Raw genomic sequence first — 27,041 nt, forward strand, 5'->3', positions numbered from 1 at the left:
CCCTCCGCACCCCCTCCTCTTCCACGCTTCTCAGCCCTTCCAAACGACTCTGCTAATAAAATCCAAGCAACTTCTCCCGAAAACTTCCACAGCCCGGGAAGTGGCTCGCCGGGAATTGTACCCCTACGCTGCAAGATTTACATAAGCCAAGCCCCATTCCTGACCTCTAAGGCGGCTCCTCTCCTCCAACCCCCGCCCTGTCCCCGCCCTGCCGAGATGACCAATGGGCGGGCCGGCTGCTGAAGGGGGAAGTGACGTCACATGCCCGCCCACTTCGGGAGCCCACCAAGCCGAGGTAACACGCCTCTTACCCTTTATCTGAGATACCGGCGGATTTTGCCAGCCTCCTCGAATTCTTACCTTTTGTCCTGCGTTACACGCCGGGGAAGGGAATTCTGGGATCGTGGGTTATGCGGATCCAAAATGTTTTTCAGAAATAAAGAAGTTGTAAAACAATGGAGACAAGTATATATTTATGTATGTGTCTTGTGTGTAGACATGTAGATTCAGGGTTACATCTCAGAGTGCTACTCGGTGTATTTTCTGTGCACGTCCTTCCTACTTCAATCTCGTGGTATACCAGGGACCATGTTTTTCCTTTCCTCACCATACAGAATACAAGAAATGACGATTCTGAAAAAGAAGCTGATGACCAGAACAAGGGATAGGAAGATGACCTGTTTGCTTGAAGAGCGAGGTTGGTTTTTTCGTTTGTTTTCTCCACCTGGGTGAGACTGGGCTAGACCTGAGGGCGGGGCGAGGGGAGGCTGAAGAAGGCAGCCAACTTGTGTTTTCAGACCAGAGAGCAAGGAGCGGAGTGACTTGATCCTTGAGGGTGCCTTTGGCTCAAGGGGGAAGCTGACTCTTCCGGAGAATCTTGGAGCCGACAACAAAGGAACTCAGCACCCAGCTAACTTCCAGGAAGAAGCTTCCTTTCCTCCCCCTGCTTTTCCCCTTTCCCCTCCTTTCTCTCTCTGCAGCCATCAGAAATAAACTCTGGCTCATTTCATCTGAAATATGCTTTATTCCAGGGATAGTAATAGCTCAGAGAATCTCTGAAAAAGATCTCTAGAAAAATCTCTAGAAAAGATAAGGAAACAGATTATCCCCTAGAGCCTCCAGAAGGTAAGGCAGCCCTATTGACCCCTTGATTTTAGTCCAGTGAGACCTTTGTTGGACTCCTAACCTACAGAACTGTAATATAATAAATGTGTGTTCTTTTAAGCCACTAAACTCATGGTCACTTATTACAGCAGACATAGAACACCAATTCAGTAAGTGTCTAGCACATTCACCTTAGCAGTAATAAGATGGGGGACATAATGAACCCTATATAAATCTGCAGGTCGTCTGTCTGTCCTAGGTTGACAGGTCAAGAGATACTGGTACATGTTTAAAGCATTACATTAGGTATCTTTTTTCCTTTCCATTTTTTCCCTAAAGGACTCTCGCCCTATTTCCTGCACAGGTGTACCCAACATGGTTCTCACTGGAATTACAGCAAATTGGAAGACAGTGGTGGTGACACAGGTTGATTTCATTTGCTTTTAAGAATGGGTTCTAACACGTAGAGGGAAAGAATATAATTTATGGAAAGTTAAATACCGTAGAATCCTCCATCCCAAAGATTCATTTTTCGCAACTATTTTTTTTTTTTAGGGTGAAGAGCTACTTTTCAAAGGGTGAGACACAAGAATGGCTTTTAGGAATTTCCCCCCAAAGTAATTTGTGACTGGATCCTGTTGCCGAAACTTGGCCTCTGTTCACCGGTGCCGAAGAGAAATGCGGAGACAGAGTTTTGGGTGAAGCAGAAAAGAGTAGCTTTTATTGCTTTGCCAGGCAGAGGGGGCCACAGCGGGCTAATGCCCTCAAGGCTGTGTGACCCACCCTGGAGGGAGTAGTGAGGAGCCTTACAGCGTTCGAGGAGCAGGGCGTGATCAGCTCGCAGACAGTTCTCGGATTGGCTGGCATCAAAGTGAAGTTTCAAGCGTCATCAACCTTCTGGTTTCAACCAGTCCAGGGTCTATGTGCTTGTGGGCGGCGCTTTCCATCCGGAGGGGGTCTGCTCCCTGTAAAACCACTTAGGAGTGTGTGTCGGGCCTTCATCGGTAGCTTCAGTGAACTGGGAGTTCGGTGATTCTGCCGTGTGGCGGATTTATAGTCTACATTGCTGCCCGTTCCCCAGCCCAACAGCTGTTCTTTGTTTCTACACCTTCACATTCCCGAATCATTAACTCTTGAGTCAGCACTTTACTGCAAAAGACAAGGGCACGGGGCCTCGTACACGGTTTCAATCCTGACCAGCTCTGAGATTTACACGATGCATATGCTGTTGTTTTCATAAATGTTAACGTCCATAAAATGAAGTTCTTAAAAGCATTATTTGAGTTCTCCATTGACTACTGATTACACCATCAATGCCTTCCAGCCCTGGCAGCACAGGGAGGAAGGAAGAATTGCTGGGATGCTTGCATCACCACAGGGCAAGAGGGCCTCAAATTTTACTGCTTTATCTTTAAGTAAGACTTCATAGTTCGGCTGACTTTTCATCCATTCTTGCTGATTCTGCCAGTGAGTTCCTCTGTAGTGACAGCCAAAGGCACTCATGGAAAATACTTAACCAAGCGTAAAGGCAGAAGTCGAGGTCACTTCATCTACGACGGAAGTGGGGCATGTGTCTACCTCAGGCCTGAGTCTTTCGCTGGGTCTTTTGGTAACTGGTGGCGGTGGTGGTGACAATGTTTGAGTTATTTTATGTTTTATCTTTATTTTATTTATTTATATTTTTGGCCACGCCGGCGGGGGCCTGCGGGACCTTAGTTCCCCGACCACGGATCGAACCCCTGCCCCCTGCAGTGGAAGCTCACAGTCTAAACACTGGACCGCCGGGGAAGGCCGTGAGTTTTTTGTTCATGTTGTCGTTCGTTTTAGTTTCTCAACTGTTACTAGGAAATGATTGTGGAGCAAGTGCTTGGTTTTAATTCTGGAAGGCAAAAGAACGTAACTAAGGACTTTTCCCGAGGAACGCTTTGAGATCTTTATGTCCATTTGTGGTGTGACTTACCCACTTTTCAATTAAGGATTCTTAATTAAAGGAAAACAAGCTTATTTATAGGTTTGAATCAGTGTTATAGAACAGTAGGTTTTCGACTGGGATCCGCAGCCCACCCGCATCAGAAACGTGTGGTCTGTGTTTACGTGAAAAACTGCCGACTCTAGGGCCTCACACCAACGAAACCTCCGGGGATTGGAGCCCAGGAAGGAGCTTCTGTAATCTCCACAGCTGATTCTGAGGCACTCTAAATGTAAGAACTGCCCTTTAATATTTTTAGATAAGGGGATTGTTACAAAATGACAAGAGGGTAGATCATTCTTTTAAACTTAGACTTCAAGCATTAGACAGTGAGGTGAGCTCTTCGTGCCAGTTTGTCTTCCCTGTTCTTCCCCACTCAGCCTAGGGACTCGTGCAGACATTAGAGACAAAGTAGGCGAAGAAAAACTTATTGCTTTACACACATTTTGCTTTAATAGCCACCGAAAGATTGTTTCATTTGCTCTCACTGACCCTGTCCACCAGTTATGTTGGCCTTTAACGTATCGCTGTAGCAGCATGTATAAATATATATCGTACATTTATTCACACGTACACACCTTCGAAAGCACTGCGAAGACACAGACTAGGCTTTAGCACAACTGGGGGCCGCTCACATGTCACTTAAAAATGGTCACCGGTTCATTTACACAAGACTTTCAACAGGCTTGGTGTGGCCAGTAGCCCCCAAGTCCCAGGGAGAAGTTAGGATGACAAAATCGGACAGTATGTTTAGAGTGGGGTCAGTACCCTTCTTGGAGCTCATAAAAGAATAGAAATAGGAGGTCTAGGCTAAGCACGAGACGGCATCTGGGAGTCGCTGCTCTCACCACGTGGATTCAAAGAACTCAGGTGTTGCAGTGTAGACCGACGCCCAGCCTGACTGTGACCCAGCTGCGCTGGCCCCGGGTCAGGTCGTCGGGCCCCTGCCAGCACCGTCCTGCAGGGCACCGCTGCTCAGTCCTGAGCTTCTCCGTCTGCCGTGGAGCTCCAGCGTGGGGACCACATGCTCCATTGCTGGGAAGCAGGTCCTATTTCCCCTGAGTTGACCCTCGGAGGATGAGGCGAGAAATGTGCTGTTGCTGGTTCCCAAGCCCCTGGCGCGTTCAGCAGCAGTGCCACAAGGTCCTCTACAAACTGTGCCTGTTTTGCTCAGTGCTGGGCCCGGTGGACCTTGGCTGGTTATTCCTCAACTGCAGGAGAGGCCCTCTCTCTGCCTTTCGCCCTGCCCCACCAGGCCACATCTCTGACTCCTTCCAGACCTTCCAGCAGGGTCGAAGAACTTCATGACAGTGTAAAAGTTTGAGGTCTCTCACTTGTGGAAAAGCCTTAAGATCTGTTTAAAGAGAAGGTGGGGTGAGTTCATGACAGCCCTACAGAAATTAAGACCTGTTGGCAAACTATTTCTCCTGTGAATTTTTTATACACAGAAGAATGAACAATGAGAACTCCGCTGAGATTTGTTTTGGAAGGAGATAGGTAAGTGGTATCAGGACATGTGTAGACAACTTAAGAGTGACTGCTGAGGGATTGGTTGCTATCAATGGTGACCTTCACAAGACCCCAGGCAGCCTTGTGTATTAGCATGGCCTAGGCAACTGGAAGGCAGGTGCCCCCCAGATTCCATGACCGCCCCCCCACCTACCAGTTCTGTTATTGCAACTCCAGACGGTAACGTCGCATGCTGGGTCCTCCTCTGTCACTCCTGTCTGAGTGTGAGCTATAGACGGTGCCTTTGGCTCTGAGCGCTGGCATAATGAACCTTGTTTTTGCGGTTGCAAACCCTCAAGTTTCTCCCAACAGTAAGTTAAGAATTCCAGTTTCTGTCATCCCTCAGTCCTGATTAAACTTATGTGATTTCACATGTTTTTAATCCATCATATGTTTGGGTTTCTTCTCCCCAGTCCCTGGCTCTACCTTTTCTGCCACATGTCACCATGGCAGTATCTCTTGGCCCTTTATCTGATCCGAGGGTAGAACTTACACTCATGCAAATCAACCAGGAGCTTCAGTTGTAGCTGGCAGAGAAGAAGCAGGACTTCCAAGACCTCCCAGAGAAATTCCTTGTATCCCAAGCTACTGCCTACTCCCTGGCCAACCAGCTGCAGAAATACAGTTAAGTCCTAGGGGTCATGGTCACCAACGTGATGAATGATCATGGTCTTCCCTCTGAGAAACAAAAACTCTCCAGACTTGGTCTCCTATTCCCTTTGTCATTTTGAATTTCATTCTGACCACAATCCAGGAAAGGTAGAAGTGGCTCTTTTACCCTCAGTTCCCTGAGGATGGGAAGACTCAGGCACAAAGAGTTGAGCCACTTTTCCAGGTTTGCGGTGAGTTGTAGGGTGAGATTAGAGTTAAAATCCCAGATATTGATTCTTGGTTCAGGCACTGAACTGCCTGTTTCTCTCAGGAACAAGCTAAACTGTGTCAATTGGAATCTTTTCTGTTCTGTATCTGATCCTGCATCACTGTTGGCTAAACGACTGGGACTGATGAACTCCATCAGTTCAGGTTTCCCTGAGGTCCCATTGGCAAAGCCCTGTGCTAGTTACACTGGGGTGACATGGTGGTTACACACTGGGGGAAGCAGGGGATAGTACCTACTTAAAGGGAGCTTAAGGATGAGTCTGCTCCTCCCTGAAACCATGGGCTACCTGTTTGAGTTGTAATGAATAATGAGGAAATTCGGACAAAGCTCTGACAATAGTCCCTGGCACAGTATAACACAGTAAGTTCAAGTTCTACTATGTCTAATAACACAAACTTTCATAGTATTTGGGCACATTTTTTCCCAGGTCCTTATGGTTTCATGTATTCTCTTTCACACAAGTGTATCCAGGTGAGTTTTTTACCTTTGAGATACTTGTTCATTACTGAAATCCCAGCACAAGGGAACCATCAGTCCTATAGTCCTAGGGGTCTTCCCAACCACACAGGAATCACCAGGAATGCCCCTGCTCAGCGTTTCACCTAAGAGGCTGCAAGTATTGGTAAGTGGCCCAGGATTCAGTGTCAGTTTGCCAAACACCAGTTCATCTTGTCTAGTTACTTTCTGTGCCCAGGAGCTTCTGTTTCCTCAGCTCTAAAACAGGGAGTAACCAAATGCCATGCAGGTGGGAGGCTGAGGAATCAGATGTGGAAATCCCTGTGTAGAGCCTGGTACCGAGGTTACATCTGTCCTTGGGATGGACCCTGCCTCTTCCCTTGAAGGCAGTGACCACAGCAGCCTGTCCAGCTTTCCCCTGAGGCAGCGTCTCTCTTTCCTCAGAGTATGAAGCATTTAAGGACATCATTGAATCTGTGCTGGGGGAGAAGCTGCTGTTTGAGGCGCTGAGGCTAGCAGAGAAGCTGGCAGAGAAGCCCACGCAAGCTGAGAGGTGAGGTAAGGAGGGCAGAGATGTTCATGGCAGGCACATGGCACAATATTTATAAACCAGCAGAACACCAATTGGTGAATTACGGACTCCAATTGTTATTCAGAGCCTCATTTACTCTGCTTTTAAAAACACTATTGACTTAAAATCACATATCATGAAATTCACCAAATTCAAGTCAACAACTCAGTGGTATTTGGTACCCTCACAATGTTATGCAATCAATACCTCATTTACCTTTAAATCACAACCCCCTTCTGACTGACTACACCTTGTCATCCATTCTTGACCCTGTCATTCTCATGTTTTTTTCCAATTCACACCAGCTGTATCTGTCCACACTCCTTGGGGATGTTCTCACAGAAATCCCTAATAGTGTGTCATCTTTGCATTTTAAAATTGTATCTTCTGTCCCACCTTAGGACATGTGATATCCTAACTCGAAGTCAGGCACGAGAGCTGACCCAGTTACAGCGGACATTACGGGAAGTGAAAGATGACTCTGTCCTACTCCAGCAGCACCTCAAGGACCTCCTCACCCACAACGACCTTGACAACCACCAGGGGCAGGGCTTCTAAGAGCGGCTGACTGAGGGACACAGGCTGGCAGAGCACCTTGCCCACAAGCTCAGCCCAGCTAAGGGGGCCACAGTACCTGATAACATTGAGCTGCTCCAAGGTCCCCTGCTCACAAGAGACTCCACACCTGCACTAGGAATGTTTTTTATCAGCTTTCCTGTTTCATGTCCCGTTTAGGGCTATGATAGGAGCAGGACTGGCTGAGTGGGAGAACAGAGGAGAAATGCACAGGGTGGAGGGCATAGTATTCCAACTGTCTGATTCCTCCCTGATGGACCATGGCCTTTGGCGCAGGAGGCAGCATCCGCCCAGTGTTAAACCACAGAAAGGACGATGTGACAGGAGGCAGCTTGTTAGAGTGAAAAGAGCTCTGGACTAAGCATGAAAGTTCCCAGGGTCCAGCCTGAGGGCGGCTGTCTTTAGTAACAGTGAGTGAGTGATTGATTTTTCCCTATCCCAGTATCTGTTTCCTCTTCTGTAAAATGGATCAAGTAATCTGTTGATGGTAGCTGTAGTGATGAAATGGGGAAATATTTACGAATGCACTGCAGAAAAAAGAAAGCCCTTCACTGTGTGGTGCCAGATAAGGTACTTGATGTGGTCAGACTTGGTGTTGGGAAAGTTGTTTAGACTGGACCACTTTCCATAGAGAGACTTTCCCTTGATAACCAGCAGAAGCCACCTGGAAGAGCCCAGGATGTTCCCAGGTGGAGGGATGTGGGACATGGTTCTTCTCCTTAGAGAAAGGAGGGGATCTTGTGAGAGCTGTGAAGGTTCATAGAGCCTGTGTCTTTGGCAGAATTTGTGGCAGGATGGATGATCCAGCTGTAGAAGCCAAGATGGAAGGTGGACAAGTATGCAGTGATATAAGGGAGAAAGGACACTTTAAATGTTTGTCCAATTCCTGGCAGAAGGTGTCATGATGATGATCCTCTGGTTTAGAGTCAGACTGCCTGATGGATCGGAAATCCATGCTAGGGCAATTGTTTAAAGACAATGCATTAGAACTTCCATACAGTACTAATTCATACCTAGGTATTTATGAGTCTATGACCATGTGAGTTGCTGTGTTGGTAGTGAGTGACGTGGCAAGAAGCTGACTTCTTGGATATTTCTGAATTTGCAGAAATTCGTGAAGATGAGGAAGATGAACAAGCACAAGAGATACTCACATCTAGGTAACAGTGAACTAGCAGGAGCTGGTAATGGGTAGGTAAATTATGGACAGGGTCACAGAAAGAACAGTGAGGTCAAGAGAGTCACAGATGCCAGACGCAAGGAGAAGCAGAACTGCAGACTGTATTGATTTACTTCACTCAACCCACATGGAAATGGCCGTGTTAACTTGGTCGTCTGTTGTCTCCGTGCTACTTGTATGTACGACCCAAGGTGAATGCACCACCCTTAGGATTTCCTGCACACACAGAGAATATCTATTCTCTCCTAAAGGAACTCCAAGGTGAGATAAATATCTACTCCTACACAGTTGTTTTAGGTCCTTGGGAGGAAGGTACCTAGCAAAGGAATTAGTAGAGAAGTAACCAGAAAAATTAAGCATCAGGACAACTATCTAGAAAAAAAATTGGTTGTCATGTGACAGTAGTAAGAGAAAGAGGCCTCGGAGGCCTTTCTATTCCTAAAAAGAAGGCATAATATCTCTGGGAGTCTATAATGCCTTAATAGCCGTATTCACTTGACTACTTTATCTTAAATTGAACATGACTTAGGACCACGGGGGGTAGCATCTGGTATGGAAGTTCTTTTGTGTTTCATGTTCCTGAAGGTACCATACTGGGATGGTTGAGTCTCACTCCTCATCAGACGTTGTGTGGCCAGTGCACGGAGCACCTGCTGGTCTCTCTCTCCTGCCCCATGGCAGCCACACTCCACCTCACGTACGGGAGGATAGTTCCTTCCCTCTTTAAGGGGACTGCCCTTTTGGTTTCTCTGACACTCCCGATGCCTCCCATCAAAACCAGGCAGGGCAGCTTGGGGTCGGATCCTCTTTGTTTAATTTTCTGTCATCCCTCTCCCACCTGGCACAGCGTGGAGCGGCAGGAGGTTGAAAAGAAGGAAGTGCCTCAGGACTCCCAGGATGAATGTGTTTTGACTCCTTCAATTCTCCAAGGAAGTTCTGACTGCAACCAGCCTTACAGTGATGGCAAATTTGCATTTGATGAATCAGAAGTGGGCCCTGCTCCGGATGGAGCCTGTGGTTGCTCCCATGCTAAAGAGGATGAAATTCCAACTGATCTCCCAAGTAGCCTCCATATTTGTTCCCCATACCTGTGTAGACTGAGGAAGGTCATCTCTGAAGATAGTCCCTATAGACACATCTTGCTTAAATCAGGGAAAAGGATCTATTATGAAACACAGACATCAGGTGGCTCAGGGAGCCTTTATCCCTTTCTAGGCCCCCGTCATGCCTTTGTCACCCTGGCACCAGTGTCAGGCATTTGGACCCAAATCAGGTGTGACAAACTCTCATCCACCTTGGGTGGAAATCTACAGGAGGTGTTTGTCAGACCTAGTTTGGATCAAATGTGTCTTGTCACCTGCAATGACCTAATTTTTGTTTTTTTGTACAATGTCCCTGGCCTTTCTATCCTTATCCAGACACAACGGCAGACTTGCATATACATCAGGAGAGGTTGTTTCCCTGGTTTCACTGCTCTCAGTCCCAGTCTCCATCTTCTCTATGTTGGCTTCTAACTGTTAGCTAAGCAGTCATCGGAAAACCAGGACAGACACAGCTGTACCATTGCCTTGTTTGGATGTTTCCATGAAGCAAGGCTGGGCTCTGGCAGTCCCTTCAGCCTCGAATGGGCATGGTTTCTGTGTCACACCAAAGATTCTTTTTTGGTTTGAGGGTTTATACAATTCATCCATCACTCTAGTCTCAAGTATAAATTCCTCTAAACCATCAGCAACCACATAATCTGATGGGACTAACCAATATTGTAGAAACAATTCTAGAAAATAACTCAGCTCATTTTCTAGGATCACTGGGGAAAATATATCATTAACTATTTATACAGGCTCAGAACAAAGGATGTTGGGAGAGCACTCTACCAGATCAATAAGAGAATTTCCCTGATGGGTCTGGGGTCCAGTCTAATTCTAAGACTTAAGCGTCCTGGAATGTCTCTGCTAATGTATTATGTTCTTGCACTGAGAATATTCATGTCCTTGTGGTGTGTTCACTGAGTAGGTATGTGTGAGACGTGATTTGCTTATTGTGACCCACTGTCTCTGAATTTCTTGCTAGACAATCAAAATGATCATAAGCAAGTGGATGGACAAGAGCCAGTATCCCCCAGGTAATTCTGAAGATTTGTGGGCTGTGAATGTCAGTGGTGACAACAGGAGACCTCAAATCCAGGGAAAAACAGAATTACTAAATGTAACTCTTTCATCCATTCAGTCAACAGTCAAATATCCCTTTTCACAACGTTGTCTATTTTTATTGCGGTAGTTGTGTGGGTTTCAATTTATTAATCCTTCAAGTATAGTAACGTACAGTGAGTTGACCCTGGTGAAATAGCCAAACTTGGGAGTTCCTGTAATCAAGTGTTCTCTCCTGTGTGGTTAACAGCAGGTGAGATTCATATCGCCTTGTGCCTGTTTGGCATCAGCATGTTGGTAAATATTTGATAGCAAGTGAAGAAACCAGAAGAAATTCATATTATAACAAAATATTGAGAAAATAGTTCCTGAAGGCAGAATATCTAGAGTCTATAATTCCTCAAAAGCTGTATTCACTTGGGCACTGCATATACAGATCAACACAATATATGCAGACAAGTTGGAATCACTATCTTAGTCTGTGTGTGCTGGGGCTCATGACTATAGCATGCAGGGAGAGTTCAGTCTCCTCCCTCAACAGCTGGTTGTGTGGCCAGAGCATCTGCTGGTCTCTCCCTCTCCCAACCCATGGAAGCCATACTCCAGTTCACATACAGGAGGATAATTATTTCCTTCTTTAAGAGGACTTCCCCTTTGCTTTCTGTGTCCACTCCCTATGCCTCCCATCAACACCAGCTAGGACAGCATGGTGTCTGCTCCTCTTAGTTTAATCTTCTGTCTTCCCTTTGCCACCTGACACAGCGTGAACCTACAGGATGTTGGAAAGAAGGAAGTGCTCCAGGAATCCCAAGATGAATGTGTTTTGGCTCCTTCAACTCCCCAGGAAGGTTCTAACTGCTACCAGCCTTACAGTGATGAAAAATTTGCATTTGATGAGGAGAAAGTGGGGTCTGCTCTGGATGGAGCCTGTGGTTGCTCCCATGCTAGAGAAGATGAAATTTCAACTGGTCTCCTAGGTAATCTCCATTATCTTTGTTAGTATACTCAGAGAATTAATCTGCTTAGATAGACTGTATGCTTACATATTGAAGCCTGGTTTGAACCAGACTATACAATTGCATTTAAAATAAGACATTCTACAAGTTAGTGAACTTTTCTCAGTTCCTAGTCTTGTTTGTCCCTGTGGCAAATCACTGGAACGAAGGCAGTCCTGCCAGACTCACATGTACATTGTGGCACAGGAAGTAACTTTGAGGCCTCCTAATTTTGAATGAATGTCTTATATCACATGAAATTCTCTAATTTTCATTCCTGAGCAATGTCCCTGAGTTCCCTTACGTGTCTGAGTCTGATGGCAGTCTTGTTTCTATCTTTGGAGATGTCACTACATTGATTCACTTCTGTTAACCCACGGTCTACCTCCTTTCATTTGTGTTATCTTGTCCAGAGTCTTCTGAAACCAAAATATAAGCCCCACTGTCACACTTGGTACATTTCTCCGAAGCAAGGCAGGGCCCTGGAACTTCCCAAGCTGATGAATGGCCATTGTTTCTTTGCAGCTTTGAAGATTCTTTTTTTTTTTTTTTGGCTTTTATAAATTTATTTATTTATTTATTTATTGGCTGCGTTGTACCTTTGTTGCTGCGTGCGGGTTTTCTCTAGTCACGGTGAGCAGGGGCTACTCTTCGTTGTGGTGCGTGGGCTTCTCACTGCGGTGGCTTCTCTTGTTGCAGAGCATGGGCTCTAGGTGCACGGGCTTCAATAGTTCTGGCATGAGGGCTCAGTAGTTGTGGCTTGCGGGTTCTAGAGTGCAGGCTCAGTAGTTGTGGCGCACGGGCTTAGCTGCTCCGTGGCATGTGGGATCTTCCCGGACCAGGGCTCGAACCCATGTCCCCTGCATTGGCAGGCAGATTCTTAACCACTGTGCCACCAGGGAAGTCCCTGAAGATTCTTTTGACTTGATGGTGTGTAGATTCCACTCCCATCTAATCTCAATGTATAATTCATCTAACCCATTAACAAACAGCATTTCAGATAGAAAAGCCTGACTATTACAGCAACGCTCTAGGATGGTAGCTGGGTATTTCCCCAGGATCTGTGGGGAAAAGGATTTGTTTAGCCATTTGCACAGACTCGGGACATAGGATACTCTGAGGATGACCTGTCATATCAAGGAAATTTGTCCAGTGGCTCAAGAAGGAAACCCAGTGCCTTCTTATGAGGCTCTCTTTGGGGCCTCCTGGGCTATTTCTCTCACAATAGCCTGTTATCACACTGTGAAGATTGGCACAGGATTGGGCATTTGTGAAGGAGTTTTGCCTGATGTAACTGTCCTGTTAATTTATTTGTAGAAAACCAAACTGATCACAATGACCTTCAAGGACCACTGGCTATTGCCACAAGGTAATTTTGAATATTTGTGGGCCGTTAATACAATGATGACATCTGCAGGTCTCTGGTCCAGGGAAAAGCAGAAAGTGCTGAATATATTGTATCATCAATTTTCCCAACCACGAATTATCATATTTTGTAATGTTTTCTGCTTTCATTGTGGTACTTATATTGTTTCCCATTTCTTATTAACTTCTCAAGTTTATAACCCAAGCCAGTTGACCCAGGTAAACTAAGTCAGAGTGATTTTTTGGCACTCACTCGTTATCTCCAGTGTGGTTTATAGAGTGAGATGCATATCTGTTTTCTGCCTGTTTGGTGTTAGCATGTTGGCATGTAAGTCATAGCAAGAAATGTAAATAGACCATAATATTACTATACCATGCCACAGTATTTAGAGAGGCCTCGATGGCATGAGATTTCTGGGACACCAGAATGTCCCAAAAGTTGTATGCACTTGCCCGTTCCATGTGACACTCAATGCAACGTAAATGAAAGGGTGAAAGCCACTGGTACGTGACTCTATATGTTGTGAGTCATGACTGTACCATCCAGAGATAATTCAGTCTCTTTCTTCATCAGCTTGTTATTTGGCCAGAGCACTGAGCACCTAGTGTCCTTTCTATCTCCTGCCCCTGTGAAAAAACACACTCTGTCCCACACACAAAAGGGAGTTTTTCCCTCTGTAAAGGATCAGGCCCTTGGCTTGCTTCACCACTCCCTTAAACACGCCATCAGAACCAGGTAGGACTCTATGACTGCTGATCCCTCTTGGGTTAATCTTCAGTCCTGCCTCCCCACCAGGCTCAGCAGGGAGCTGCCACAGATGGTAGAGAATGGTGTCCCACGGGACTCACTGGATGAATACTGTTTGATTTACTCAATTCTTCCTGGTCTGTCAGATTCCTCCTGGCCTTATACAAGTGCTGCCTTCTTCTCATTTGAGGAAGTGGATGTCTCTTATGCTTGGGATGTAACCACTGAGTATTCTTTATCAATGTGATAAAACTCCAGCTGGACTCCCAGGTAGACTCTGTATTCTTTGTATCCCACGCCTCAGGCAGTGCTGAGATGTGTCATCCCTGTGTACAAGCTCTGTAGACATAGTGATTTGAATCAGGCTCTATGACAGAGTTTTAAGCACAGACATCAGGTGGGTCAGGGAGCTGTGCTCTGTTCTTCATCCAGGCCAAGCCTATGGGTCAGGCGCCAAGTTAGATAATGGATCCAAGGCAGGTGTGACAAACTCACTCACTTGCAGGTGTGCAAGTGCACAGGGATGACTGTTTTTTTTCCTGATTCCCATGAAATGTCTCTTCTTACATACAAGCCTCCCATTTTAATACCTAAAAAATGTCCCTTGAATTTCTGTGCCTTTCCAGAGACGTTGACAGCCTTAATTCCATCTTTGGATTTGTTGTTTCACTGGTGTCACTTCTGTCATCCCCAGTGTCTGTCTCCTCTAAGTTGGCTGTCTTAGTGAAGCAGTCATCTGAACACCAGGACACGAAGACCTCTACCATCACCTTGTTTGTATGTTTCCATGAACCAAGGCAGGGCCCTGGCATTTCCCTACCCCATGAATGGCCAAAGATTCAGTGAAGCAACAAACATTCTTTTTTTTTTTTTTTTTTTTGCGGTACGCGGGCCTCTCACTGTTGTGGCCTCTCCCGTTGCGGAGCACAGGCTCTGGACGTGCAGACTCAGCGGCCACAGGCTCCGGACACGCAGGCTCAGCGGCCATGGCTCACGGGCCCAGCCACTCCGTGGCATGTAGGATCTTCCCGGACCGGGGCACGAACCCGTGTCCCCTGCATCGGCAGGCGGACTCTCAACCGCTGCACCACCCTGGGAAGCCCAAACATTCATTTTGATTCAAGGTTTTGTAGATTCCATCCATCATTCTGCTAAACCAGCCAGTGTATGATGATAAAAGCCTGAATATTACACTATTCTGTTGGAATGCAGGTGAGCTATTCCCCAGAATCTGTGGGGAAAAGATGTGTTTAACTTTTTACTCAGACTTGGAAGAGGATACTGTGGTGAGGATCTACCAGGTCAGGGAGATCTTGGCTGATGGCTCAGGAAAGCAAACCAAGGCAGGTACATAAGACACAACCTGAGGCCTCCTGGAATATTCTTCTTAAAATATCCTATCGTTCCACTGGTGATGTTTTTGTCCCCATGGTAGTATTGGATACTGGATTATTATCGTACACAGGATGATCTGCTTAGTGTTTCTGGCCCGGTCTGAATTTTTTTTTTTTTTACATCTTTATTGGAGTATAATTGCTTTACAATGGTGTGTTAGTTTCTGCTTTATAACAAAGTGAATCAGTTATACATATACATATGTTCCCATATCTCTTCCCTCTTGTGTCTCCCTCCCTCCCACCCTCCCTATCCCACCCCTCCAGGCGGTCACAAAGCACCGAGCTGATCTCCCTGTGCTATGCGGCTGCTTCCCACTAGCTATCTATTTTACGTTTGGTAGTGTATATATGTACATATCACTCTCTCACTTTGTCACAGCTTACTCTTCCCCCTCCCCATATCCTCAAGTCCGTTCTCTAGTAGGTCTGTGTCTTTATTCCTGTCTTACCCACAGGTTCTTCATGACATTTTTTTTCCTTATATGCCATATATATGTGTTAGCATACGGTATTTGTCTTTCTCTTTCTGACTTACTTCACTCTGTATGACAGACTCTAGGTCCATCCACCTCACTACAAATAACTCAATTTCGTTTCTTTTTATGGCTGAGTAATATTCCATTGTATACATGTGCCACATCTTCTTTATCCATTCATCCGATGATGGACACTTAGGTTGTTTCCATCTCCTGGCTATTGTAAATAGAGCTGCAATGAACATTTTGGTACATGACTCTTTCTGAATTATGGTTTTCTCAGGGTATATGCCCAGTAGTGGGATTGCTGGGTCATATGGTAATTCTATTTTTAGTTGTTTAAGGAACCTCCATACTGTTCTCCATAGTGGCTGTACCAATTCACATTCCCACCAGCAGTTCAAAAGTGTTCCCTTTCCTCCACACCCTCTCCAGCATTTATTGTTTCTAGATTTTTTCATGATGGCCATTCTAACGGGTGTGAGATGATATCTCATTGTAGTTTTGATTTGCATTTCTCTAATGATTAATGATGTTGAACATTCTTTCATGTGTTTGTTGGCAATCTGTATATCTTCTTTGGAGAAATGTCTATTTAGGTCTTCTGCCCATTTTTGGATTGGGTTGTTTGTTTTTTTGTTATTGAGCTGCATGAGCTGCTTATAAATTTTGGAGATTAATCTTTTGTCAGTTGCTTCATTTGCAAATATTTTCTCCCATTCTAAGGGTTGTCTTTTGGTCTTGTTTATGGTTTCCTTTGCTGTGCAAAAGCTTTGTAGTTTCATTAGATCCCATTTGTTTATTTTTGTTTTTCTTTCCATTTCTCTAGGAGGTGGGTCAAAAAGGATCTTGCTGTGATTTATGTCATAGAGTGTTCTGCCTATGTTTTCCTCTAAGAGTTTGATAGGTTCTGGCCTTACATTTAGGTCTTTAATACATGTTGAGCTTATTTTTGTATATAGTGTTAGGGAGTGTTCTAATCTCATACTTTTACATGTACCTGTCCAGTTTTCCCAGCACCACTTATTGAAGAGGCTGTCCTTTCTCCACTGTACAGTCCTGCCTCCTTTATCAAAGATAAAGTGACCATATGTGCGTGGGTTTATCTCTGGGCTTTCTATCCTGTTCCATTGATCTATCTTTCTGTTTTTGTGCCAGTACCATACTGTCTTGATTACTGTAGCTTTGAGTATAGTCTGAATTCAGGGAGCCTGATTCCTCCAGCTCCGTTTTTCGTTCTCAAGATTGCTTTGGCTATTCGGGGTCTTTTGTGTTTCCATACAAATTGTGAAATTTTTTGTTCCCTGTCTGAATTTATCTGTAGGAAATCATACTGTTCTTGAGGAAGAGGAAGACCAAGACCTTATCTGTTCTAGGTAACTATGAAGAAACATGGGTCTTAATTCAGTGGTGACATCTGGTCATCTCAGATGCAGGGAAATCTGAAAGTGCTGAATATGCCTATTTCTTCCATTCTGACAACCACAAAGTGTCCCTTTTAATAATGTTGTCTGTTTTCACTGCAGTACTTGTATAGGCCCCTTTATGAATCCCTCTCAATTATAGTAACCTAAAGTCAGTTGATGCAGGGGTACTAATCAGCCACCCGATTTCTTGCAGTCTCCTGTTCTCTCCTTTCTATTAAAACCAGCGTGAGATGCATATCTGCCTCTGCCTGTTTGGCCTTACCACACTGGCAGGTATTTGATGGCAAGGAAAGGAACAAGAAAAAAATTCGTGTCACATCTCAGTATTAGAGAAATTGGCCTTGAAAACACAGGACTTCTGGGAACCCATTATGCTGCCAGAGCCTATTCACTTGGCTGCTACATGTAAATTTCACCAAAAACTTATGCTATAGTTGAAGCTGCCTTTATGGTTTCTGAAGGCGTGTGTGATGTGACTGCTGTGTCCTGGGGTAGTTCAGTCTCCTTCCTCCTGGGCTCGTTTCTGATCAGTGCTCAGAGCACGTCATGCTCACTTTCTCCCCCTCCCTCTCTCTCCCTTTCCCTTTGCAAGCACCCACCGGCCCCAGATAGGAAAGGATTTTTATACCTCCCTTTATGGGGACTTCCCATTTCTTTTCTGTGACTGTTAGGCAGGTAGCTACAGATGAGCAGCAGGGGAAGGCGGAGGTGGAGACTCAGGATTTGTGAGCCAAACAAAGAGGGGCTGAGGGACAGGCTGCGGTCAGCGGTCAGCACGTCCTGAAGCAGCAGGAAGCACCTGGCCGAAGGGGAATTCCCCGAGGCACGCAGGCGCAGTTTGAGCCAAGCGATAACCGGAGATAATCCCAACTTCATTATGTCATCATTATAATAGAATTTACATGTGGTTTCAATCCCCCCCCCCCCCCCCCCCGCCATGGGCTTTTCTTAGCGAATTTGGGTAAAAACATGGAATTATGGGTAAAAGCATGCGCAATATAACCCGTCACTCACGTGATGAGACCTTGTCACTGGATCTTAACCCAACTCCTACCCTTAGGTTCAAACCGCTTATAAACACCCCGCGCCCCTGTAGCTGGGCTGGTTTCACTTTGCAGAAGCCAGTCTGCGCTCTCGCCTAGAGTGTGTCTATGCTTTAAGTAAACTTTGCTTTGAACTTACACCCGAAGTGTTCGTCTGCAATTCTTGGCTTAATATTACAAGGACCGAGATGGCTTGTCCAGATTCATCTACTGACCTCCTCGGTTGAAACCCTCCAACACAACGCACACCAAACCCATAACATGACTGGTCCCTTAACCCTCCCATCAAAACCCGCCAGGACTCCGTGTTCACGAATATTTGCTGTTTAATCATCAGTCCTCCCGACCCCACAAAGCTCAGTCTGGAGCTGCTGGCGGTAGAAGAGAATGAAGTCCAGCAGGACTCACTGGATGAATGTGATTTGACTGGTTCTACTGGCCATTGTCTGTCAGACTCCTGTACGCCTTACACAAGTGCCTCATTCCAATCGGATAAAAGGGAGGTCTCCACAGTTCTAGACGTAAATGGTGAGTACTCCCGTTATAAAGAACATTAAGATCCTAGTAGGTCACAAGGTAGCATCTGTATTCTTTGTATCCAACAACCAGTACAGGCTATGAGCGGCATCCCTGTAAACAGGTCCTCAGACTCATGTTGATTTGAATTACGTTCTTGGATTTAATTTTTAAAAGGCATCCATCATGTGCCTTTTCATTCTTCTTGTCCCAGGCTGACCTCTGTCACCTGGACCCCCCTCACCAGTGCAGGCATTCGGTATCAAGTCAGGCTAGAGAGGGGAAGTGGAGGGGTAAGGGCAGGATCTCGGCTGCCACCGTCTCACCTGCAGGAATTTGTGTAACAGACCTCTTTTTTTCAAGATAAGGATCCTCATACTCATGAAATTATGTTGATAATTTTATTTCTTGAAGTTTCTTACAAAGTCTCTGGCTTTCCACACGTTTTCAGTCTGCTCCATATTTGCAGTGTCTGTTATATTGTTCGCCAGCTCCAGGCTTTTTCCCTGGGCTGCCTACCTCCCTCTGAAGCATTTGCATACCAGATCCTGAATATAAAATCCTGTGCATGCCCTGTGATTTCCAGGAAGCCAAAGATCTGTCTCTGGTGTCCCATCCTTCAGAAATAGCCATGGTTCTCCTCCTTTGTGTAGCAACAATGAGCCTGCCACGTGTGGGTTATAGTTTCAATCGTGTGTGTAGTCTCTGTGGTATAATCTCATGGAAACTATCCGCAACCTGTACACCTGATGGGGTTATTGGCCTAATTTATGAGCAAGTTCCCCTTGGGCAGCAGTTCATAGGGCGTGTAGATTAAAACCTGGTTTGCGTTACTTCTTGGGTTATGTTTTTGACTTTTCTTCTATGAGAAACATTTGGATTGTTAGAAGCTTTACTCATAAAATCATCTTGAAAAAGTAGAAGAAACCCCCTTGTGTATCGGACTATATGTGTTTTCTTTTATAATTAAATAGGCCATGAAAAATGGTTCTTGTTCAGTGTGTGCCTTTTCACAGTGGGACCATCCTCTTTCCTGTTTCCCGTTCCTCCTGAGGTACAGAGAAGCAAAGGCTTTCTCAGGATTATAGTAGTTCACAAACCAGAAATGGAACACGTGGTTTTTGTGCACCTGTTGTATACCATGCACCTTACTAAGCAAACTCCATGTGAGCCATAACCCATTCAGTCCTCGGGGGACACTCTCAGGTAGGTGTGTTATCTCATGGTAGAGCCGAGGGCACTGAGGCTCAGCAAGGTCCCTTCACTTGCCCAAGGCTCCCGGCCACTGGGCTGTGGGACACTGGCCTCTCCTTGGCCTGACTCCCTGGCTCAGGCTCTGTCCGCTCCTCTCAGCAGTCGGACCCGTCAGCGACTAAGAGAGGATGTCGCTCACGTTTTCCTTTATGCCCTGAACCAAATGATTTGAAACTATCTGAATCTTAAACACAAAGTTGCCAGACTGGCGCAGAGAACTCCTGTGGTCCCTCGCTCAGATCTGCCAGCTCCTTATCCATCAGTGCACTTTGTCCTGTGAGCAGAGCCGGCTGCTCATCCAGCCCCTCCAGGCGAAGCCACAGCTCCACGAGCCTCTCCGTGGACAATCGGCAAGGGGTGAGAGGTCCATGTCTCTCAGCGCCTCCTGCCCCCAGAATTATCTGCTCTCACTCAGGGTCCAGGGAGGCCTTGAGTTTGGCTGTGCTGGTGCCCTTAAAAAGCTGCAGAGCTCTATCTCAGATACTCCAACAGCCGGGTCTGAGTTTCCATGAGGAGGAGAAGAAATTCTCAGACACACGTCTCAGAAGTGAGATGTGTGTGATATGGCACAGTCCTGCCAGGCCGTCACTCACAACGGGCCAGGAAAGGCCAAATTCCCCCCCAGATGGGCTGAGAGGAATGAATGGAACATGTAACTAGTACACAGATCCACCTGTGTCTGGGTTCTGATGATAACCTGAGGACAGTGTGGCTAGCTGGGATGCAGCAGCATGGGCACAGGTTGTCGTGTCTGCCCCATCCTCTCTGTACAAGGAGAAACCCTGTAGAAACTGTACAAACACTAGATTTTTAAATTACAACTTGACCTTGTATTGGAGGCTTCCCCACACAGTAATAATATTGGTCAGTACTGTCGATGTTTGATAAAATGTTTTGTCCTTTTCCCATGCAAATGCAAAGAATATTCCAAGCCTAGGTAGACAAATAAAATTACATGATGAAATTACGCAGTGAGAATTAAAAACAATCCTAGACATTGATTCAAAATCACATTGGAGAGTGGGGATACCATGTTTTGACAGTTCTTTCACCCACCAGATTTATTAATTTAAGAGGTTTTACCCTTCAGCCCAATGTGAATTATCATAAAATCTGATTAAGTGTCCTAAAATTGATGATTAATGATTAATGAACTCTGCCTGGAAGAAATAGGAAGGGCACGTTGGGCTGAGAGAAGTGCTTGTGGAAAAAGCCCTGGAAGCTCAGAGAGGCTCCTGGTGCAGGGCTGGGGTCAGGGAGGGGCCAGCCGCGTCCAGGAGGATTTGTAGAAGGGAGTTGTGGGAAGTGATGTTGCAGAAGAGAGGGGCAGAAGGCAGGAGGACTACAAAGGCAGGTGAGGAGTTTAGAGTCTGTGTAGTAGAGGAGGGAGGATGAATTTCCACAAGCCGAGGAGCATGTGATGAAACAGGATTTGGGGGTAATAAGATAGGTGACCTTTCGTAGTGTGGAGAGGACAGAATCAGAGAAAGCAGTTAGAAGGAGATTGGATGAATCACTGATGAGAGTCAGACATGGATGCTCTCTGGAAGACTAAGTGGTAACAGATATATGAGAGACACTTTAAGGAAACAGTTAAACAAACCTCGCTGAGGATGAGGATGTATGGGGGGAGGTAGGGGGGCACAGCAATGTGCAGCAGGTCCTGTGGGCAATGACTCCACCTGAGCCTGACCTGGACTGGAGGAGGGTACTTCATACCTTTGGTTAGCCCACGTTCTGAGAATATGTGTTCATTTCACAGGAGAAATATCAAAATATTTGATTAGGAGCACTTTCCAGACCCCACTGGAGGGGTGGGTAACATAAGGAGTGTGCACTGTATCATCAATCTAAAGAAACACAAATTCTGATTCTGCAGCACTTCTGTACCTAAGCTTCCAATGAGGGATTCAGGCCTCCACTACACTACTTCTATCTGCTAATACCATCCGTCCCCACCCTGCCCCATGTGGCAATAGAATATACACATGTATGGGTGAGTGGAAAGGTAGACAAAAGTTAAACGTAAGGAAGTTCGAAAGGTTCCAGAACTGTGAAACATTCTATTAACTTGGTCCATATACTGTAGATTCTCAATTCCTTTTTCTGTTGGTACCTGAAGGCTTTAGGCCATACTTCTTCCCCTTTTCTTTTATTCTTGTGGGTAGATATCAACAACTCTCTCCCCCATACCTTGAGGCCTGTTTAGAGCCTTCTCTCTAGGCTACAGGACTAAGGCTAATAGCTGAATAATAGGCGTGACCTCATATGCCATCCAAAGCCCTCTAGATTCAAGTGGGTGATTTTTCATTTCAAGGATGCTGCAGCCTAGCACCTGCCATCTCAGCATACCCAGGCACAGCCATAAAAATGACATCTCCTTCATGTACGTGATGTCTGCCTTTATTGTCTGGGTTATTGGGTGGTTTCACTCATAGGCAGGGACATCAGAAATGGGTGTTCTGGGAGGGATTAGCTCAGGAAAACTTGGATTGGTCCTACTGAACCCTCTTTTCCTTTCAGGTGACACCTGGGAGGACTGTCACCAAAGGCCTTTGAGTTTCCAAGGCCCAGGGGTACAAACTTCACAAGCACAGCTGCAGAAAAGCACCCACATGACCAATTATCTGCAACTGCAGCTGGGCCAGCATTTCAATTGTGGGCACAGCAAAGCCACACTCGGTCTTTCCTCCACCATCTGGGGCTTTACTGCCAACACCAATTCTGGAAGCCAAGGACCACTCTTCCTAGGTAAAAAATAAAAGGGGATTAGGAAGCTCAAGTTGTCTCAGGGTTGAGGGTGGAGGGGGCAATGGGGCCTTTCCCACTCCGTCTGTAGTAGGTCTGGTTGAAATCTGTGATGCTCTACCAGAGTGAGGTGAGCAAGAGCCTGGGATTTAGGACCAGCTCTGCCTCAGGCCCTGGGTTTGCAAACTCCTGATTGTTTCACTGGGCCAAGTTATTCATCTCCTTAGGTATTCACATCTCACATCCCTCATCTGAACTCTTGAAAAATTACATCCGCATTCCATGGTTGTTGGGAATATTAAGCAACATGATGTCCAGAAAGCCTGATCAGTAAAAATGGTTTGATAACAACTATGAATATATAACATCTAACCATTGTGTCTTTCTGGTGCTTTAACACTTACAAAATGATTGCACATGTGTTGTTTCCTCTGAGGTAGAGCACTTTTTTGATCCCCACTTTCTCTGGGACCCGTGTTCCCTTGCTTCCTCAGAAAGGTAGGTTGGCCAGTATTTTCCTCTCCTTTCAACATCCACCCTCAAGTCAATTTTCCCCTCCTAGGTTCTCTCAGTAACAGTGTATTAGTAACATTCTGTAGCAATGTAAACCCTGGCCACACAACTCAGCCTCCAGTTAATTTTCATATCCAGGTTATTTTCCTTTTTTCCCCTCTTTTTAAAATAAAGGGCCACCCTCACCCATGAGGTGTACTGATCTGTCTATTTTATGCCACTCCATTTAGTTCATAATCTTCATTCATCTCCACGGCCATGTCCTCAGTTTTCTTCTCCTTGGGATCCACCTCTGCTCAGATTTTCTTTTTATTTTTCTTTGTTTGTTTGTTTTTGCGGTATGCGGGCCTCTCACTGCTGTGGCCTCTCCTGTTGCGGAGCACCCGCTCCAGACGCGCAGGCTTAGCGGCCATGGCTGATGGGCCCAGCCGCTCCGCGGCATGTGGGATCTTCCCGGACCGGGGCACGAACCCGTGTCCCCTGCATCGGCAGGCGGACTCTCAACCACTGCGCCACCAGGGAAGCCCGGAACTTTTTCTTTCTTTCTTTTTTTTTATCAGTTGTATTTTTCTTGACTTTTTTTTTTTTTTGGCATTTGGGGACATGTTTGCCCTGTGGTAGTCTTACCAATACTGGGTAGTGTTAGGAAGATCAACAAAAAGCAAATACAAAAATGTCTCCGTTGGTTTCCACTCACCACAGACTTTCAGATGGCCTTTCTTGTTCCTGGACACTTTCCTTACTTGATGTCCCTCCTGGGTGGGGAAGTAAGTCATAGTAAGATCATGCAAAACAACAGCTCCTGTTGGCTGTGGTTTTATCTTCAGAGCTGGGTTTGGATGCTTCCATTGGAATGAAGAACCCTCCCAAGCTGGAGGGTGAGGTCTTAGCTGCCAGCAAGCATGAGTGTCTGGTCTGTAGCAAGATTAATGCCTTAAGTGTCCTGAAACAGAAGATTATCACAAGAAAACTGCCGTTCAGCAAGTGGAGACTAGCATGCCAATTCCCTGGCCTTCAAGCTTAGGGTACAGAGGTAATCGCATCTGAGGCTCTTATGTGTACTTCTTCCTTATACTCTTTACCTAAGATTATAGCTCAGTCTCCCACTATTTTTTCTCTTCCTCGTTTGTTTACTCAACAGCTGATGCTACCTCGTCTGGTCTTTCCTCTCTTTTCCATGGGGGCTGCCACCCTGCCAGGCCCTTCCATCTCCATCTCTTGTTTGCACTCTGAACTCTGTTGAGTTCCTATAGCTGCTGTCCTGATATTCCCTCTGACCTTTCCTTTTAGCCACAGGGAAGCCCAGATCCATGGTCCTCCTCATCAGAAGAGCATCATTTAGGCCACTGAACATATAGTCCTTCGCCTGATCTCACACACTTTCTTGGTTTCTTTGCCTTATTCTCCCTTCCCCGCTCCCAAACTCCACTGCCTATTTCTACCAGGATCATGTGTTGATGAATCACTTGTATGTGGGTTGGCTTTTGGAGAACCTTATCTAGGAAAGCCCTTAACCCTCAACTTCTGCACATGAATAAGAAGAAATGAAACAGGAAAAAGAGCCCTGATTACAAAAACTAAGTAAGAACCTGGGTCATAGATGGGAGTGCTGGACTGGCCTGGAGTCACCTCAGCCCCAGGTGGGCAGTTCTGTGCTACTGTGCATGGGGCTTCCAGGGACTCACTGGAGCTGGCAGTAGGTGGGGGACAGTAGATGGCGCCCTAAAGGGACATTAGCCAAAAGGAGATGCAGAGGCCAGGTTTTCAATATGCATAAAAGCATGAAGTGCATAGGCATTCAGACCTCTCCCCTGTTTTCAAATTACTCCTTCTACATGTTCAGTAAAAATCCTGAAAAATGAACTCAGTTGGAATCTGAGGCCAAGGAATGTAGGAGAGCATGGTAGTGAATAAACTTTGGGCCAGATTTATGAAGACCCAGGGAAATACACAAGAATCCAATATAATCATTGCTTCAGACAAATCTAATTGAGAAGGCAAGTTATTTATATGAGAGTGCCAGAGAAAGACCAAAAAATCCTTAGGGCCAGTGGGAAAGAAATCTGTGCTGGAGTAGATGGAGAGAAGAAAAAGAATGGTGTGAAATAGTGTAGGTCTACTGAGTAGTTCTAAATCATGCTATTATAAAATAAAAACTGGGTGAGTTTTTTTTTTGCGGTACGCGGGCCTCTCACTGTTGTGGCCTCTCCCCTTGCGGAGCACAGGCTCCGGACGCGCAGGCTCAGCGGCCGTGGCTCACGGGCCCAGCCGCTCTGCGGCATGTGGGATCCTCCCGGACCGGGGCACGCACCCGTGTCCCCTGCAGCGGCAGGTGGACTCTCAACCACTGCGCCACCAGGGAAGCCCCCTCTTTTTTTTTTTGAGGGAACCGGCGGTAGGAGCTGGAGGAGGGGCCCACCGGGCCCTTTAGACCCCCTAGTGGCATAGGATGGCTGCCCCACCGTGGGAGTGCCAGCAGCCTCCCTGCAGAGGCCCGAGGGAATGCCCAGGCTGCCCCCAGACAGGGTCCATGACACACTGGCTTAAATCTACAATTACATATATTCAATGATGACCAGCTGTACAAAACTCAAAGTTTCCTCAGTCAACTCTTGATGAGTGGAGTTTATCCTTAAAGATTCCTGATGATGGAATGAGGACTCCCTAAGTATGGCATATTTAATACTTGTTTTCTATTGCTTTGATACATGGACAGCTTGACTGAATACGAAGGACTTGTCTACAATGAATTTATTGATTTTTAAAATAATATGGTCTCGGTTTTTATGTTCTGTTGAGATGTAGAATATAAACTTGTTTTCTTTACATTGATGGCAAAGGGTGGTCTGGAGCTTCACAGGAAATTTTTTCTTTTTTTAAAAAAATCTTTTAGCTCTAATAGGAGTTGACCATTCCAGTTCTGTTTCTCCCAGGTCTCTATGACTTTCTCTCTGATCCTTTCTCATTATCTTTTATTCATTTCTATTCTGTTTGATACTTTCATTTTTTAGTTCAATGTCCCTTATAATTTTAGATAAATATCATCCCTTATGTACCTTGTCATTTAGCCTCTTTTTCAGAGAATTTTCTGTTCCTTCAGTTTTTTCTAATCTCTGCCAATTCTAATTTCTCATTTCTTCTTTCTTGTCTACTTCTATTTTGTGCTGTGTATTTCTTATGTGAAATTTTGGAGCTTTTCCCCACGTATTTGTGTGTGTGTGTGTGTGTGTGTGTGTGTGTCTACAAATGCTTTGTTCAGAAACAATTCAGATACGGATGCCAGTTTACATTTTTCCTATGTTTTGTGATTGATTTTTTTGTGTGTCTGTGATTGATTTTGAAGGGAACGTTTTTATGAGCTGAAAATTTTGACTCTCTATGTTCTTTTTTCTTCTGTCACCTTGGAATAAATGTCTGCTGTATGATTTTCATTTTACCATGACTAGGTGTACCTGAATGAGAAACTGCCATTCTACGTAGGAACAGATGAGTGCTTTGAGTGGCTTAGTTGATTTCTTAGGTCTAGATGTCTCTGTCTTGTGTAGTTACTCTAGCAGATGTAAGGTTTTGGGGAAAGCCATGGTGTGTCTCCTGATTCTGGGATTCTGTTTCTTCCAGTAGGATCTTTAATTTCTACCAGTTGCTTCATTCTTTTTCTTCACCACAAGCATCCAAAGGATGTTACCTTCAGCTTGGTCTCACACCTGATCCCAGTAATTGTGCCTCCCCAAGACTGTCATGCTCTGGTCCTCTGCACTGTCGAACCCCTTCCTGTCAATTCCCCAGACACCAGAGCTTTAGTCGACCAGGTCACAGGCATCCTCTGAGTTTATCCACATACTCTTTCTGTGAGTAATTTTACCAGGGTTCCCTCCTGAGTATGCCCTCCCTCTGACCTCTCCTCTATGTGCAGAGTCTTTGCTGCTCCCTCTACTGCTGTATGGCTCCCAGACCTGGGTAAAAACAAACCAGTTGGAGTCCACAGTGCACTCTGGCCCCTGGTTGTTTGGGGCAGGGTTTTGAGTGGTGTCCTTGACTCTCTATGTTAGTCCCTAGCCCTCTGAAATGCATGTGGAGAGATTCAGCTGCCATTATCCTAGGTAGACCTGTGCTCTCCTATCATTCTTTTTCAAATGCAGATTTTCAATAGTACACAAAATAGACAGA

The 27,041-nt window shown here is 45.7% G+C and overlaps 2 protein-coding genes across 4 annotated transcripts; both read left to right on the forward strand.

Moving 5' to 3' along the window:
* The first annotated feature begins 302 nt into the window (after positions 1-302).
* Positions 303-26,310, forward strand: LOC101285641 (neuroblastoma breakpoint family member 4-like). Its single transcript, XM_049711484.1, is given in 11 exon segments — positions 303-697; positions 1,660-5,206; positions 6,363-6,471; positions 6,891-7,218; positions 8,174-8,256; positions 9,093-9,307; positions 10,316-10,367; positions 11,155-11,296; positions 13,493-13,743; positions 18,103-18,383; positions 22,137-26,310. Coding segments are annotated over 10 exon segments (1,878 nt in total). The 5' UTR covers positions 303-697; positions 1,660-5,028; the 3' UTR covers positions 22,376-26,310.
* LOC117203153 (uncharacterized) lies at positions 7,220-11,369 on the forward strand. 3 transcript variants are annotated; one of them, XM_033436998.2, is made up of 4 exons: positions 7,220-7,479; positions 8,174-8,506; positions 9,093-10,367; positions 11,155-11,369. In XM_033436998.2, exons 2-3 carry the CDS (start codon positions 8,268-8,270, stop codon positions 9,757-9,759), a joined length of 906 nt encoding a protein of 301 aa, XP_033292889.1. In that variant the 5' UTR covers positions 7,220-7,479; positions 8,174-8,267; the 3' UTR covers positions 9,760-10,367; positions 11,155-11,369. The 3 variants fall into 3 exon arrangements, with proteins under 3 accessions (XP_033292889.1, XP_033292880.1, XP_033292870.1); XM_033436989.2 differs by having other exon boundaries at positions 7,220-7,475; XM_033436979.2 differs by having other exon boundaries at positions 7,220-8,506.
* Positions 26,311-27,041: the final 731 nt, after the last annotated feature.

The sequence above is a fragment of the Orcinus orca genome, chromosome 1, assembly GCF_937001465.1.
Source record: "Orcinus orca chromosome 1, mOrcOrc1.1, whole genome shotgun sequence".
Taxonomy (NCBI): domain Eukaryota; kingdom Metazoa; phylum Chordata; class Mammalia; order Artiodactyla; family Delphinidae; genus Orcinus; species Orcinus orca.

What these genes read in the sequence shown, in the direction of transcription:
- LOC117203153 (XM_033436979.2), top strand. Translation starts at nt 8,268, where the DNA reads ATGGACAGGGTCACAGAAAGAACAGTGAGGTCAAGAGAGTCACAGATG. An exon ending in TCTCCTAAAGGAACTCCAAG is followed by an intron (nt 8,507 to 9,092) that starts GTGAGATAAATA and finishes CACCTGGCACAG; the next exon opens with CGTGGAGCGGCAGGAGGTTG.